We start from the raw sequence: 17,659 nt of genomic DNA, 5'->3' as shown, positions 1-17,659 counted from the left end.
CGTTGTTAGCTGGACCAAAGACCGCAGAATAAAATGCTGCTGCTGTAACTAGTTGCAGCCACTAGACTAGGTATAAACACTTGTGATGTTTGCAGTTGCTGTGAAGTTGGAAGTTAACTCCACTTGGGTTAAATATTAAAGGGCCTTATGGAGGAAGTAGAACTTGAGGGAATTAAAGATTTTGTCTACTTCTGTGTCAAAGATCTTCAGAAGGCGGTTCAGTCATGCGTCATAGTCCTGTGTGTCTGTCTGTGTGTGTGTGTGTGTGTGTGTGTGTGTGTGTGTGTGTGTGTGTGTCCGTCCGTCCTCTCATCTCCTGGTTTGGACAGTCTTTGAGCAGTTTCTAGAGCCATGCGACCAATACTACATCAGTGTAATGAAAGTACGATCTAGATATCGACAGTGTGTGAGTGAGTGACTGGAGGTAAATTCCTGGGGTGAGGCTCTCAGGGCGCAGGGAGGAAGGGGACAGGTAGGCAGGTTCTGGGATTCAGAAGAGGGTGGGATTTGAAGCCAACCGGGAGGCAGTGCCGGCTCCGAGCGGCAGGGGGCGCCGTGGTGCGGCCGCGCTGGCCCCAGTACCCAGCGGGCGCCGATCGGCTCAGTCCGTCCGCCATGCGCGCGCTGCTGCCGCTGCTGAGCGTCGGCCGAGGGTGGCGCGTGGGGGCCGCCGCCCGCCCTCCGCGTCGCGTCATGTCCCTGTACCGCACGGAGGAGCGCGGCCGTCCCCACTCGGAGGACTACCGCCTGTTCTTCAGTAAGTGGCTCGCCGAGCTCCGCGCCGGCCCGAGCAGCAGCCGCGACGCCGTGCCCTGCCCGGTCGGGTCCGCGCAGCCCGATCCCAGCCTGGGGCCACAGGGACGGGGCTCGGCACGCAGCGGGGACACGCAGGGCGGCGCGGGGCCAACCGCCCTCTGCAGCCACCGCAGCGCCGCGCTCCACCCGCTGACCTCCCGGGAGCGGCTAAGCCCATCCCCCTCCGCAAGGTCGCAGAACTTCGGGGACCGGGGCTTCACTCCTAAACCGAGTTTGCCCGCGAGCTGGCCGCGAGCGCAGGCGTATTTGGAGGGAGGAAGTGGGAGGGGAGTGGGAGCCAGGCTCTGGGATTGGCTTGCGTACAAATGCCCTAATGAAACCTGTTATTTTGTAGCGCAGCTTGGAACCAGAGCAATAATAAGCCGGGTTTATAGCTCAAAGTTTGCACCCTGAATGCCACCCACAAACAGGGGACTGACTGGCGTTCGAGCAAGATGGTGGCACCACCTCTTGCCTTGGACATTGAACTAACCTAGAGGGAGGTGCCTGGTGCCACCCTGAGCTGGCCCCCAAAGACAGAAGCTCCTGGCTCCCTTTTCTTTTCACTGTGTAGTGTTTTTTGTTTTTTTTTCCCCAGTAACATGAAATAGCCACGAAGATCGAGTTGCCTTCATGCCCCATTGACTTCAGAGCCCCGAGGAGAGCTGTAAACCATGTAAAATCCTGTGCACACCTGTTAGGAGGTTCCACCCCTTCGGGGGTGGAGCTGGAATCTTGGAAATTCATAGATTTTGCTCTGAGAACTCTATCCTGAGCTAGTTTCTTAACTTGCTAAGGATTAGGTTTTTTTCACCTTGTAAAACAGGGCTGCAGAAATTGCTGTGTGTGTGCATAGTAGTTACTGGGCTTATAGTGTAACTTGTACTCAGTGATAACTATGCTTTGATATTTATAACTACCTTTCTGGGCCTTGAGGTTGAAGGTTGTTTTATGATAAAGGAGTAAAGCTAACTTAAACTCTTGTCTTTTTGTTTTCTTTTGATTTTTGAGTCAGCGGCTGCCTCTGCCTCCTGGATTGAACACAGGGGCCTCTTCATTTGACAAACCCTCCTAGTTGTCATTACATCTCGTACTAAATAGTTTCTTCAAAATTAGTTTCTGTGCTATAGTTTTTCCATCCTGTCTTGTTTAGGCAAGAGTGATAGACCTTTTTAAGAAGGGGGCTGTACACGCAGTGGGAGCCTGGGTAAGACACGAGTCTCAAAAACAGCAACAAGAGTAATAATACAAAAACAACCCAAGGAGGAACCCTTCATAAAGTAGACTCATTTCTGAATGGATTGTGTCCTCAAAGTTACAATGTAGCAGTTACTGGCAGTGTTCTCCCTAGAGATACTGTTTTCTGCTTCCTAAGCAGAAAAGCTTTTATGTATAATATGGTGAAAATGCCCTAGGTTTTCAGTAAGTATCGTCACATGTGGTGAAAGTGTTTTGTCAGAAACAAACACATTAGTCATCTACAATGTCAGAGTTAATTTAATAACAGTAAATTTAGAGGCTGCAAGGGTTTGGTGGGGCCCCACTCTGCCAAGTAGTGTGTTTCCCTTGATTTCTGGCCCCAGACAGGTCCTCTGTGCACGCGAGTGTGGAGACCAGAGGTCTTAAAGTGTTCTGTGGGTGCTGTCTGCTGTAGTTTTTGAGACAGTCTCAGTGGTCTGGTAAGACTGGATGGCTCATGAGCCACAGAGATAGGTCTCTGCCTCCCCAGCACTGGGGTAATACAAATGCGCTACCATATGTGTTTTTTGGTTTTTTTTTTTTTTTTTAAACATTGGTTCTGGGGAGTGAACTCAAATGCTTTATGCTTGCACAGCCAAGTGCTTTGCCAACTTAGCTATGCCCCTGGTTCAAACAGGCTCCTTTATACCAGTCTTTGCTAATGTTGACTCTGAGATCGCACTTTATACACCATGCAGTCAGTACATCTGTATTTGTGGGTTACACAATGACTGCCAAAGAGTTAAGAGCTTGTGGCTCTTCGAGGAGTTCCAAATGCCTTTCTGAAAGGAAAAAGCAGCTGGATACAGATGCCCAATAGGTGTTTGTTTAAGGTGCTGGGAAATCAGATAAGCCAGAGGTTTGAATCGGGTCAAGAGCCACAGGGTCAGAGTTGAGCTGAGCTTCAGCATAAAGTCAGGTTGGCCATGTGATGTGTGGGGAGTGTGGAAACTGAGGAGCAGAACCAGATCCAGTCAGAGGAGTAGGCCACAGGCATTCTGGAGTGAGTCTACTGGTCCTTGGACCCAGTTGATGATTAGCTGACCGGTAGGTGGTAGTCATAACCCTTCAGGGTTAAGTGGCCTTGATGAGGACATGGGGTAGAAATAGGATAGGCCGCTTAGTGTAGAGGACTCTGAAAGTAGACTCATTCTTCTTAGTAAAGCTGTAAATATGTCCTCGGTTCTGTCCGGGCCGGCTAGGAGAGCTCAGGGCCCTTGTCTCTTCTGACTTCTTCCCTGGGAGGTACGCATGAGGATGTGATTGAAAGTCCAGTCTAGACATGATCCTAGGAGTGCCGTAAGGGAGCTCAGGGCCCTTGTCTCTTCTGACTTCTTCCCTGGGAGGTACGCATGAAGATATGATTGAAAGTCCAGTCTAGACATGATCCCTTCTGGAGCTCTTGATTTTCATGGTGGAAATGAGTTCTTTCTATTCCCTAGTCTCTGCCCATCTCCTAAATCATTTTCGAGACTATTGGGGGTAGAGATGTTATAGTAGTGTTGGGAGCCATTGAGGGTGGATGTAAAAGTTCTGTTGAGGCTCAGTAAGGTAAAGCAATTTTGTCCTGGCCAAAATTGTATCTTTGACCCTGGGGGAGACAAGACATTCCTGTGTGCTCACTGTCTCCTCCCTTAAGAGTTAATCCATCCATACCTGTCAGTCACCTTGCAAAGAGCGGCCCTGGGGCAGCTGATACACCTAAAGCTGTGCTAAGGAGGTGGGAGGAGTAATTATCCCTTTCACATGTATTAAGGGTAACGTAGTTATCCTTCCCAGAAACCCCACCCTCAGCCTAGACGCTTGCAGAGTTTCCTAGCACAGCTGAGCTTGCCCACTTTTCTGAGTTACTTAGAAAACAAATCTTTCTTTTTTCCAAAGCTTAAACATGACTTTCCCGATTCTCTGGGCTTTCTCATCCTTTCTCTGAAGCAACCCAGGCCCCTGTCACTATGTGGCTGCTTACAAACTTTCTTCCTCTTTGCAGTCTTCTTCCGGGGAGTTTCCACGATTCACAGCCTGCACCCTCTGAAGGTTTTTCTCTTGATTTCTAATAAATTTCCTCTCACACTTCAAGTCTGTTTCTAAACTCTTTTATTAGTAAGACTAGGAACCCCAAAGAGGAAATCCTCATTTGCCCAATAATATATTGAGACTCCCCGAAGTTTCTGGGAACATGCTCTTCTTTATGGCGTCCAGGTGAGGATATTGTACCTTTTCATTCATCTGTTTTGTTTGATAAATTCTTGGGCCTGGCTTTTCTGATAGGATTTTGTTACATTTGTGAATATTGAGTGTGTGTGTGTCTGTGTGTGTGTGTGTGTGTGTGTAGGAATGCACCTGCCAGCTACATGTGGAAGTTGGTTCTCTCCCTCTAACGTGTGGGTCCTGGAGATCAAATGCAGGTTGTCAAGTTTGGCAGCAAGTGTCTTTAGGCACTGAGCTATCTCGCCAGAGCTTGATAAGATTTTAATGTGCCATGTGCTCATTTGGCCTCAATGTACTTGGATAATTTGATAGACTATCATTGTGTGGACTTTTAGGGGTGATTTCTTTCTTTATATCCTTGATTGATTGATTGATTGATTGATTTGTCTGTGCTGGTGGTACTGTTATTTACATGTTGGCCAAGGTGCAGAGTCCTCCTGCCTCTGCATTTGTGCTCTAAATGGAGTAAATTCTGCCTGTAAAGTGGGGTTTCTCAGACAGAGACACAGCCTGAAAATCTTCTGTTATAATGAGATATAGTGAGATCTACCCTGGACCAGGGCGCGCTCTAGTCTCAGCTACCATTGAAATGGGTTATGGAGAGATAAAACCTAGAACAGGGCACACTCTAGTCTCAGTAGAGTAGGAGGCAACAAAAAATGTGCTGAGCAGTGGAGAGGGCATGGTACAGGAGGTAGTCATGTACCCTGCCCTCAGAATAGTGTAACTAATTGTGAAAACTGTAAAAACAGAGAAAAGCTGTTCAGGAGAGTCTACAGCACAGGTGGCCGATCACTAGATTTGGAATGGGAAGGCCTGGATCTTAATCTTGGTCCTCTTGGTGTGTGCGGCCGGGCAGGCGATGGCAGTGTTTATTCTGTGGACGGTTCTGCCCTAAAAGGAGGCAGCTGGCCCTGTGGTAGTCCTTAAGGTCCTTCTTGCACTAGCATTCCTTCAAGGCATTGGATGCATTAATGATAGAAACTCACGTAATCCATGTTGGGAAAGGTTGTGACAGGGTACCTCCAACGCTAGACTGCAATTTTTTTCTTCTCAATATATGTTTTTATTTAAATTAGAAACGTGAATGCTTCACAGGTCAGTCCCAGCTCCCTCTCCCACCCCTCCTCCCTTGTCCCTCCACCAGCCCCCCAGTTCCCCACCCAACCCCCACATCATTCCCCAGGGAGGGTGAGACTCTCCTTGGAGGGGGATCTCTAAAGTCTATCATTTCATCCTGGGCAGGACCTAGGCCCTTCCCCATGTGTCCAGGCTGAGAGAGCATCCCTCTATTTGGAATGGGCTCCCAAAGCTCATTCATAAACCATGGTAAACACTGATCTACTAACCAATGCCCCAGTGATTTCTGTGGCCTCCTCACTGAGACTACATTCATGGAGTCTGGATCAGTCTCCTGTTGGCCTCTCAGCCATCTAGACTGTAATTTTTTTAAAGCTTCAAATGTACTTAAGATTCTTCTGGAACTTGGACACCATAAGTAAAGTTGATTTTTATTCAGTTGAGTAAATAGAGCAGAGCAGAAGAAGAAAAAACAAATGAAAGGTTTTGCTGAAAGAAATGACAAGAATCCTGGTAAAAGCAAGTGCTATCTGGGGAGGTTCAAATGATGTGACTCTTTGGAAAAGTTGAGTTAAACAGTTCTGGAACCTACCACCAGATGGCGTCAATGGCCCAGGACTTTTTCTACTTGCTGAAAGAGGTGGATGAAATGATGGGAACCTACTTGAGGGTAAGTTGAGGAAGGGGCCATGCAGAACATGTTGCTTTTTGCACAGACACAATAAGTGAAGGAGAGTTTGAAGGGATGGGTATCACAAGGTGGAAATGCTAACTTTTGGTTATATTTGATATTACTGTAATATCAAAATGGGATGGCCCCAATATGGATTTATGCAGTACTGGGTGCATATGAGCATGCGTGTTCTGTTTCAACAGAAAAGTAGAAATTATGGGCTGAAAATCGCCATTCAGCGTTATTACAGTGGAAACCCTGCCTGTATTTGAAACATAGCCCACCTCTCTGAGATATCAATATAGTCGGAGATGGGACATTTTTGATCTTCAGTGGGTTTTCTTTACCCCCACCATAATTAATGAGGATATTGATTGACATTATACTTTTTAAAAATTGGTGTTGATCTTTGTAGAAATATAACCACACGAAACTGAGTGATCATGGGAAAGTGTGTCTGGGAGAGCCACCTCCTCCCTGCCTTGTGGCCTCGCTCAGTGACTAATTGAAGTTTTGTCACTTCGTTTCCGAATGTCATTTTATAAACCATGGAATGGGAGAGTTGAGGCCAGTAGCCATTTTCCAAACTATGCTTACTTGAACACAAGTGTCCCTTGAGATACTAGGTTTTCTTTTAAGCACAGAGCTTTGCCACTTAATAAAGTAAAGCATTTCTCACTTACTACCCTCTTGAGGAAAAATAATGAACATATTAAAGTTCTGGAAAATTCTGATATAAGGCAATGCATCCCAGACCTTCGAACAGTGAAGTACTTATTTCTTAGAACAATGCTAACATCTGAGTAGCTCTGGAGATTCCTAGAACTCAATTTAGGAAGTACCATTCAGGGTTCCTTCAGTCTCTAGAAGCTGGTGGGCTATGGTGACAGATAGAAGCCAGCAAGAAAGGCGTTTGAGCTTTAGTTCTGGCTTTACCATCTTGGACAAGTCACCTGGCTGAGCTAACCATGGCATGACCTTTCCAACCTTTTAGCTCAGTTTCTTTCTAGGATAAGGTTAGCAGTAATCAGAGAATTACCATGGCTGCTCAATGAGGTGTGTATACAGTGAGGTGTACAGACGTGAGGTGTGCATGCAGTAAGTTTTGCATACAGTGAGGCATGTATAAAGATGGTCGGTGTCTCATGGTAGTAGTTACTGAATTATGCCATTTTTTTCTCTTTTGATTTGAAGAAATTAGTCATTTTAGGTTTTTTAGTTTTGAGATCTTATATACAATATGACTCACATTTATCCCCACTTTCCTTTCCCAACACTTTCTGATTATGTTTTTATTTCATTAAGTCAGGAGCTACCCATATGTGCAAGAGTGTGGGACCATTCACTGGAGCATGGGAAATCTAGCCGTGGTCACATCCTCCAAAATGAATGATACTCTCCCCCAGAAACTACCCACTGCCAGTAGTTCCTCAGTGAAGGGTGTGGTGTGTAGATCACCTACCCAAACGGTACCAGTTTTAGCTGGCTTGATCTTTTGTAGGTCTTGTGCAGTGGGTTCATGACTGCGGTAGCCATGTCATATCCAGAAGACAGAGTGTTTCTGCACTACTCCGTATACTTGGGGCTCTTAGTTTCTTTTCACCTCTTCCTTAATGTGCTCTGAACCGTGGTAATAGTGGGAGGAATACAGATGTCCTGCTTAGGACTGCACATTCAGTCTCTTGATCTTAGCACTTTGACAATTTATGCATCTCTCCATTGACCGGTGACTACTGAAAACACTTTTTTTTTTCTTTTTCCTTTTGACCAAGGTTCACAGCAGTCCAGGCCTGTGGGTTTAAGTGTAAATATTCAGGAAGTGGTTTGACCATATAACCTTTTAGCAAAACAACAACAACAACTTCTAGTCTAGGGCCTATGACTTCTCCCAGCCATGTGCTACTGACCAAGAGTACATACAGTACCAGGCATGAAGTTCCTCTTGTGGAGCAGGCTGCGAATCCAACTTGAAAGTAGTTAATTACCCTGTAAAAGTTGTGCCACTGTTATACAGTGTTACAGAATGAAGGGCTCAGTGCAGGGTAAAGACCGGGCATGTGTTTTCTCCCCCAGCAGCCCATACAACACATCTGGTACTATGAAAGCTATCGAGCAGGAAGGAAGTTTCTCTGTTAGTGTGTGGGTTGAACAAGGGTCCTGGCAGTAACCTGTGTGTCTGAAGACCTCCGAGGCCTCCCTGACCAGTAACTCACAGCAGGATATCCCATGCCTTGCACTGAGATTTAATAACTTCTGGAAGTGCCACTGTCTACTTATGTAGGGTACCTGATTCAAACTCCTTTTTTAAATGAGGTTTTTAAATGAGCTCATTAACTAGTGGGTTTGCATAGGGCTTTTTCATAGATCTTTAGTTTTGGTTAACATATTTATTATCCCTCTTCTCCCCTCCCCCTTGCCTCTATCCCTACTTAATCTTTAACCCCTATTATTTCCCCATCATATTTCATATTCCATGTATTTGACCATCCCTCTGTTGTGGAATAATTTTTTTTGTACACTGTGAAGATGTTTCATTTTTAATGAAAAGCTTACTGACCAATAGCTAGGTAGGATTTTTGTGGCAGAGAGAATGCTGGGAAGAAGAAGTGTGGAGTCTCAGGAGTCAGGAGCAGACACAGAAGAAGCAACATGGGAAGTTCATAGATGAGGTAAGCGAGCCTCAGGGCAGCATGTAGATAAATAGAAATAGGTTAATTTAAGTTGCAAGAGCTGGCTCGAGACGAGCCTAAGCTATCCACCAAGTATTTATAATTAATATTAAGTCTCTTGAATTTGAGAGCCCCCGCCAAGACAAAGACAAACTCTGCCTACATACTCCAATTATATATTTTAAGTACGTTGAGACCTGTGGGGTTTCCTGTGGCTTTCAGCACACTGTTTAAATTAGCCCTTCTCCATGCCAGTTAAACCTATCCACCGGAGCCCCGCCCTCCTTCAGCCTCTCTACCCAAGTCCTCTGCCTCACTACTTCCAATTTACTAGTATCTGTTGTCCTACCTGAACATGCCTACCCCCCAAAGGCCTCTTTCTCGTTTGCTGGCTTCCACTTGTGCTCCAAACTGAACATGCAAAAGATTAGAAGCTAGAATCCTGACTTGAGAGAAAAAATACAGAGTTTGTGTTAGAAGAGTAATTTACTCATTAAGTGCAATCTTTTTCACTCCCATACATTTACATGCAAGTTTCATGTTTTTTATCTTTTATGCACTTCGCAGCTAAGTAATACTCCATTGTGTATATGTACCACATTTCCTTTATCCATTCACCTGTTGAAGGACATCTAGTTTGATTCCATTCCCTAGTTATTGTAAATAGAATAACAACAAATGGGGATTTTCAAGTGTCTCTGTACTTAGATATAAAGCCCAATATATTTATTCCCAGGAGTAGTGTAGCTGGTCATATGGCAGCCCTACTTTTAGTTTTCCAGATTGGTTTCCAAAGTGGCTGCATTAATTTATATTCCATTTTGCGATCTGTGACAGACAGCATTTGTGGTCACATGTGCTCTTGATGATGGCCATTCTGAGTGGGCTTTTAAGATTTATTTATTTATGTATGTGAGTGCTCTGTGTTCCTGTCTGCATAACAGCAGAGGCCATTGCATCCCATCACAGATGGGTTCTGAGCTATCATGTGGGTGCTGGGAATTGAACTAAGCAGTCAGTGCTCTTAACCACCGAGTCACCTCTCTAGCCCCTTGAGATGGAATCTTAAAGTAGTTTTAATTTGCAGTTTCCTGATTGGTAAGAGTGTGGAGTATAAGCAGGGTGTTGGTGGCGCATGCCTTTAATCCCAGTACTCGGGAGGCAGAGACAGGCAGATCTCTGTGAGTTGGAGGCCAGCCTGGTCTACAGAGCGAGTTCCAGAACAGCTTCCAAAACAATACAGAGAAACCCTGTATTGACAAACCAAAAAAAAAAAAAAAAGAGTGTTGAGTGTTATTTTAAAAAAAGTATTCTCTAGCCATTTAGCCATTTCCCCTTCTTTTGGGAATTTTCTGTTCAGATCTACAACCAATTTTTAATTGGGGTATTTTCTTGATGTTTGGAAGAGTTTTTCTTTTTTTCTGTATGTATTCTAGACAACTAATCCCCCACTGGATGTATAGATGGCAAAGCTTTTCTCCCATTCTGTGGGCCCCCTACTCATTAACTAGCATTCCTTTTGCTGCACAGAAGCTTTTTAGTTTCATGAGATCCCATTTGTTGATCTTAGGTTTTGTGCTACCAAAATTATATTCAAAAGGTCCTCACCAGTGCCTGTGACTTGAAGTTCACCCCCACCTTTTTCCTTCAGCCGTTTCAGGTCTTAATGCTGACGTCTTTGTCCCATTTTGTGTATGATGATAACGAAGGATCGAGTTTCATCTTTCAGTAAGTTAAATCCAGTTTTCCTAGCATCATTTGTTGAAGATGCTACTTTTGCACAATGTGTACTGTTAGCATCTTTGTCAAAAATTAGGTAAATGCAGTTGTATGGCCTTATGTCTAGATCCTGGATTAATCTGTTTGTCTGTTTTTGTGTCTGTACCATACTGTTTTTAATTATAAATGTTTTTCTCTGTTTTTTTAAATATAAATTAGAAACAAGCTTGTTTTACAAGTCAATTCCAGTGCCCTCTCCATCCTCCCCTGTCCCCACCTACTCCCTATCCCATCCCCTTTCTGCTCCCCAGGGAAGGTGAGGCCATCCATGGGGGCTCTTCAAAGTCTGTCACATCATTTGAAGCAAGGCCTAGGCCCCTAACCCATGTGTCTAGACAAAGAGAATATCCCTCTATGTGGAATGGGCCCTCAAAGTCTATTCATACACTAGGGATAAATACTGTTCCACTACCAGAGGCCCCATAGACTGCCCAGGCCTCCTAACTGGCACCTATGTTCAGGGGGTCTGGGTCGGTCCTATGGTGATTTCCCAGCTATCAGTCTGGGGTCCATGAGCTCCCCCTTGCTCAGGTTTCTGTGGATTTCTCTAGCCTGGTCTTGATCCCATTGCTCATCACTCCTCCCTCTCTGCAACTGGCTCAGTGTTTACCTGTGGTGTCTGCTTCTGTTTCCATCAGCTACTGGATGAAGGCTCTAAGATGACATATAAGGTAGTCATCAATCTCATTGTAGGGGAAGGGCATTTAAGGTAGCCTCTCCATTATTGCTTAGATTGCCAGTTGGTTTCATCCTTGTATATCTCTAAACATTTGCCTAGTGCCAGATTTCTCTTTAAACCTATAATGACTCCCTTTATTAGGGTTATCTCTTTTCTTGCTCTCTTCTGTTCTTCTCTTAACTCAATCTTACTCCCTCATGTTTTCCTCTCCCCTCCTCTTTTCCCCTTCTCTTTCTCCTAACTCCCTCTCCCCTCCCCCCCATGCTCCCAATTTCCTCAGGAGAGCTTGTCTCTTTCCCATTCTCCGGGTGACCTATGTCTTTCTTAGGGTCCTCCTTATTTCTTAGCTTCTCTGGTGATGTGGATTGTAGGCTGGTAATCCTTTGCTTTGTGTCTAATATTCATATATGAGTGAGTACATCCCATGTTGGTCTTTTTGTGACTGGGTTACCTCACTCAGGATGGTTTCTTCTAGTTCCATCCACTTGCCTGGGAATTTCAAGATTCCATTGTTTTTTTCATTGTGTAAATATACCACATTTTATCCATCCATTCTTCATTTGAGGGGCATCTAGATTGCTTTCAGGTTCTTCCTATTACAAATAATGCTGCTATGAACATAGCTAAACAGATGTCCTTGTTGTATGAATGTGCATCCTTTGGGTGTATGTCTAAGAGTGGAATTGCTGGATCTTGTGGTAGACTGATTCCCATTTTCCTGAGGAATCTCCATACTGATTTCCAAAGTGGCTGTGCAAAGTTTGCACTCCCACTGTCAGTGGAGGAGTGTTCTCCTTTCTCCACATCCTCTCCAGCATAAACTGTCATTGGTGTTTTTGATTTTAGCCATTCTGGCAGGAGCAAGATTTTATCTTAGAGTTATTTTGCATTTCCCTGATGGCTAAGGATGTTGAGCACTTTCTTAAGTGTCTTTCAGTCATTTCAGATTCCTCTACTGAGAATTCTTTATTTAGTTCTGTACCCCACTTTTTAATTGGATCCTTTGGTGTTTTGGAGACTTGCTTCTTGAGTTCTTTGTGTGTTTTGGAGATCAGCCCTCTGTGTGATGTGGGGTTGGTGAATATCGTTTCCCATTCTGTGGGTTGCCTTTTTGTCTTGTTGACTGTGTCCTTTGCCTTACAGAAGCTTCTCAGTTTCAGGAGGTCCCATTTATTAACTGTCAATCTCAGTGTCTGTGCTACTGGTATTATGTTTGGGAAGCTGTCTCCTGTACCAATTCATTAAAAGGTACCTCCCACTTTCTCTTCTAAGAGATTCAGTGTGGCTGGATTTATGTTGAGGTCTTTGATCCATTTGGACTTAAGTTTTGTACATGGCGATAGATGTGGCTCTATCTGCAAACTTCTACATGCCAGCATCCAGTTATGCCAGCACCATTTGTTGAAGATGCTTCCTTTTTTCCATTGTATAATTTTAGCTTCTTTGTCAAAAATCAAGTGTTCATAGGTGTGTGGGTTAGTATCAGGGTTTTCAGTTGGATTCCATTTGTTTACCTGTCTATTTTTGTGCCAATACCAAGCTGTTTTCAGGACTATAGCTCTAAAATAGAGATGGTGATGCCTCCGGAAGTTCCTTTATTGTACAGGGCTGTTTTGGCTATCATGGGTATTTTGTTTTTCCATGTAAAGTTGAGTATTGTTCTTTGAAAGCCTGTTAGAATTATGCTGAGATTTTGATGGGATCTGCATCGAATCTGTAGATTGCTTTTTGCAATATTGTCATTTTTTTTACTACGTTGATTTTACCTATCCAAGAGCATGGGAGATCTTTCCATTTTTGGTATCTTCTTTAATTCCTTTCTTTAATGACTCAAAGTTCTTGTTATATAGATCTTTCACTTGTTTGGTTAGAGTTACCCCGAGATATTTTATGTTGTTTGTGGTTATTGTAAAAGGTGATGTTTCTCTGATTTCTTTCTCAGTCAGTTATCATCTGTATATAGTAGGGCAGCTTTTTTTTTTTTTTTGAGATAAATCTTGTATCCTGCCACTTTAATGGAAGTTTTTATCAGATGTAGGAGTTCACTGGTAGAATTTTTAGGGTCACTTATTTAAACTATCATATCATCTGCAAATAGTGAAAGTTTGACCTCTTCCTTTCCAATTTTTATCCCCTTGATCTCCTTTTGTTGTCTTATTGCTCTAGATAGAACTTCAAGTACAATATTGAATAGGTATGGAGAGAGTGGACAGCCTTGTCTTGTTCCTGGTTTTAGAGGAATCGCCTTGAGTTTCTCTTCATTTAGTTTGCTGTTGGCTGTTGGTTTGCTGTACATTACTTTTATTATGTTTAGGTATGTTCCTGCTAGTGCTGATCTCTCTAAGATCTTTTTTCATGAAGGGGTAGTAGATTTTGTCAAAGGCTTTTTCAGCATCTAGTGAGATGATCATGTGGTTTTTCTTTTTCAGTTTGTTTATATGGTAGATTACATTGATGTATATTTGTATGTTATATCATCCTTGCATCCCTGGGATGAAGCCTACTTGATCATAGTAGATGATTTTTCTGATGTGTTCTTGGATTCGATTTGGCAGTTTTTTGTTTGTTTGTTTGTTTTGAGACAGGGTTTCTCTGTGGCTTTGGAGGCTGCCCTGGACCTAGCTCTTATAGACCTGGCTAGTCTCAAACTCACAGAGATCCTAGCCTTCCTCTGCCTCTTGAGTGCTGGGATTAAAGGTGTGTGCCACCATTGCCCGGCGATTTGCCAGTATTTTTTTGAGTATTTTTGCATTAATGTTCATGAGGGAGATTGGTCTGTAGTTCTCTTTCTTAGTTGTGTCTTTTTGTGGTTTGGGTACCAAGGTAATTGTTGCCTCGTAAAAAAGAGTTTGGCAATGTCCGTTCTGCATGTATTGTGTGGAACAATTTGAGGAGTATTGGTATTAGATGTTCTTTGAATTTTTGATAGAATTCTGCACTAAAACTATCTGACCCTTGTGGTTTTTTTTTTTGGTTGGGAGACTATTGATGACTGTTTCTATTTCATTAGTGGATGGTTACAGGTCTATTTAAATAGCTTATCTGTTCTTGATTTAATTTTGGCAAGTGATATCTATTCAGAAAATTGTCCATTTCCTTTAAATTTCCCAATTTTGTGACGTACAGTATGACATGATGAATCTCTGGATTTCCTCAGTATCTTTTGTTATGTGCCCCTTTTCATTTCTGATTTTGTTAATTTGCATATTCTCTTTCTACCTTTTGGTTAGTTTGGATAAAGGTTTGTATCTTGTTGATTTTCTCGAAGAACCAACTCTTTGTTTTATTCATTCTTTGTATTGTTTTCTTAGTTTCTACTTTATTGGTTTCAACCCTCAATTTGATTTTTTTCTGGAGTCTACTCCTCCTGGGTAAGTTTGCTTCTTTTTGTTCTAGAACCTTCAGGTATACTGTTAATTCTCTAGTGTGACTATTTTCCAGTTTCTTCATGTAGGCACTTAGTGCTATGAACTTTCCTCTTAGCACTGCTCTCAAAGTGTCCCATAAGTTCAGGTATGTTGTGTCTTCATTTTAGTTGAATTCTAGGAAGTCTTTAATTTCTTTTTTTATTTCTTCCTTTACCAAGGAATGATACAATTACACATTGTTCAATTTCCACAAGTACGTAGGGTTTCTGCCATTTGTGTTGTTGGTGAATTCTAATTTAAAGCCTAGTGATCTGATAAGATACAGGGATTATTCCAATTTTGTGTGTGTGTCTGTTGAAGTTTGCTATGTTGCTAAGCATGTGGTTGATTTTTAGGTGGTTCCATGTGGTGCTGAGAAGAAGGTATATTCTTTTGTGTTTGGATGAACTGTTCTATAGATGCCTGTTAAACCCAATTGTTATATAACTTCTGTTAGTTCCTTTGTTTCTTTGTTAAGTTTCTGTCTGGTGGTCCTGTCTAGTGGTAGGAGTGGGGTGTTGAAGTCTCCCACTGTAAGTGTGTGAGGGTTTTATTTGTGATTTGAGTTTTAGTAATGTTTCTTTTACGAATGTGGGTGCCTTTGTATTTGGGGCATAGATGTTTAGAATTGAGACTTTACCTTGATGGATTTTTGCTGTGATGTATATTAAATGACCACCTTCATCACTTTTGATTGATTTTAGCTTGAAGTTTAATTTGTTAGATATTAGGATAGCTACACCAGCTTGTTTCTTGGGTCCATTTGATTGGAAAATCTTTTCACAACCCTTTTTTTCTGAGGTCCCATCTGTCTTTGAAGTTGAGGTGTGTTTTTTGTAAGCAACAGAAGAATGGATTCTGTCTTTGTACCCATTCTGTTAGCCTGTGTCTTTTTATAGGCAAATTAAGACCATTGATATTGAGGGAAATTAATGACTATTGATTGTTAATTCTTGTTTGTTTTGCATTTATTGTTGTTGTAATTGTGTGTGGATTTACACCGTCCCCCCCCCAGCTGTTTGGCTTTTGGTAAAGTGGGATATCTATTGCCTGTGTTTTTGTGAGTGTAGTTAACTTCCCTAGGTGGCAGTTTTCCTTCAAGTACTTTCTGTAGGACTGGATTAATGTATATGTATTGTTTAAATCTGGTTTTGTTATGGAGTATCTTGTTTTCTCCATCTATAATGACTGAAAGCTTTTCTGGTTATAGTGGTCTGGGCTGTCATCTGTGATCTCTTAGTGTTGGTAGAATATCAATCTAGGATCTTCTGGCTTTTAGAGTTTCCATGGAGAAATTAGGTGTAATTCTGATAGGTCTGCCTTTATATGTTACTTGGCCTTTTTCCTTTGCTGCCCTTAATATTCTTTGTTTATTCAGTATGTTTGGTGTTTTGATTATTATGTGGTGAGGGGATCTCTCTCTTTTTTTTTTTGGTCCAGTCAATTTGATGTTCTGTAAGCTTCTTGTATTTTCATTGACGTGTCTTTCTTTAAGTTGGGAAAGTTTTCTTCTATGATTTTATTGAATATGTTTTCTGTGCCTTTGAGGTGGGTTTCTTCACTTTCTTCTATACCTGTTATTCTTAGGTTTGGTCTTTTCATGGTGTCCCATTTTTTCCTGGATATTTTGTGTTAGGGGTTATATTTTCTTTGGTCAATGAATCTATTTCTCCTATATTTCTCCTAGTATATCTTCAATGCCTGAGATTCTCTTTTCCTTCCTTTGTATTCTGTTGGGTATGCTTGCATCTGTATTTCCTGAACATTTACCCATCTTTTCTAATTCCAGCATTCCCTCAGCTGTGTTTTTTTTTCCTTAGTCTCTATTTCAGCTTTCAAGCCTTGAATTGTGAATTGTTTGAATTGTTTTCTTCATTGTTTGATTGTTTTTTTCTTAGGTTTCCTTTCTTTCTTTTAGAGATTTGTTTATTTCTTGCATTTTTTTTGGTTTGTATTTTCTCCCATTTCTTGATTTTTAAAAAAAATTTTTTCTTCCATTTCTTTAAGGGATTTTCTCATTCCCTCTTTGAGGGTCTCTATCATCTTCTTTAACGTCGTTCTCTTCTGCTTCATCTGTGTTGGGATGTTCAGGTCTTGCTGGTGTAGAGTCCTTAGACTCTGGTAGCATCATATTGGCTTTTCTGTTGTTGAATGTGTTGCTATATTGTTGTCTTCCCATCCCTTCTTCTAGTGGGTGCAGGTGGGTTCTCTTCCTCTCCTAGTAGGTATGGGTCCAAGGTTCCCTTCCGGTGGGTACAAGCACGTCCAATAATCTGATGGCTCTCAAGGTAGGTACAGGCAGGTCTGAGACACTCACTCAGCCGACTCTGGATGGCTTGGTTTGCTGGGGACAAGTCGACCTGCCTGCAGTTCCCAGGCCTGGAGATCCCAAAGAGGGCAAGAGGAAGTCAGGCCTGAGACACGGGTCCAACCTCACCTCGTCTCAGTAAATCTTTTAATGTGGCCTTATAAATCTTACCAGTTCATAAGCAGCAAGTTTTGTTTCAGAGGTTCAGTCCATTATCATCATGGTGGGGAGCATGGTAGCATGCAGGCAGATGTGGTACTGGAGAAATAGCTGAGAGTCCTACATCTTTCAGGCAACAGCTTAATTATAAATTTTTAAGAGCTAATAAATAATTTTAGCAAAGTGGCTGGATACAAAATTAGCATACAAAAATAGCCTTCCTATTTACCAGTGACAGACATAGGAAAAATAAATTAGAGAAACATTTCTATTCACAATACACACACACACACACACACACACACACACACACACACACACACACACACACCTGGAAATAAACCAAGGAAACAAAAGACCTTTGCAATGAAAATTTTAGGACATTGCAAAAAGAAATTGAGCCACAAGAAGAATGACATCTTGTGCTCATGGGTTAGAAGAAGAATGACATCTTGTGCTCATGGGTTAGCAGGAAAAAAAAATGATTGTGAAAATAAACACCCTGCCAAAAGCAGTCTACTGATTAATCCCAATCAATATTCCAATGTATTCTCCACCATACATAGAAAAAAAATCCAAAAATTTATGGGGAAACACAAAGACCTGAGTAATCAAAGCAATACTGAATAAAAGCAATATTGTGAGTGGTTTCACCATACCTGA

The 17,659-nt window shown here is 42.4% G+C and overlaps 1 protein-coding gene across 3 annotated transcripts in view; it reads left to right on the top strand.

The window, feature by feature from the left end:
* Positions 1-585: 585 nt before the first annotated feature.
* Ppa2 (inorganic pyrophosphatase 2) overlaps positions 586-17,659 on the top strand; it is an 84,075-nt gene continuing 67,001 nt past the window's right edge. The window contains exons 1-2 of one of the 3 annotated variants that reach the window (XM_040751764.1): positions 646-757; positions 10,316-10,392. In XM_040751764.1, the coding sequence (XP_040607698.1) occupies positions 10,359-10,392 (34 nt within the window). In that variant the 5' untranslated portion in view covers positions 646-757; positions 10,316-10,358. Of the gene's footprint in view, positions 758-10,315; positions 10,393-17,659 lie in introns of all 3 variants that reach the window. The other 2 variants (XM_013121932.3, XM_013121933.3) reach the window with 2 other exon arrangements.

This window comes from Mesocricetus auratus, unplaced genomic scaffold, assembly GCF_017639785.1.
Source record: "Mesocricetus auratus isolate SY011 unplaced genomic scaffold, BCM_Maur_2.0 Super-Scaffold_100009, whole genome shotgun sequence".
NCBI classification, from domain to species: domain Eukaryota; kingdom Metazoa; phylum Chordata; class Mammalia; order Rodentia; family Cricetidae; genus Mesocricetus; species Mesocricetus auratus.
Note: the sequence above shows the minus strand (reverse complement) of the source record. Positions and strands in the feature narration are given on the sequence as shown.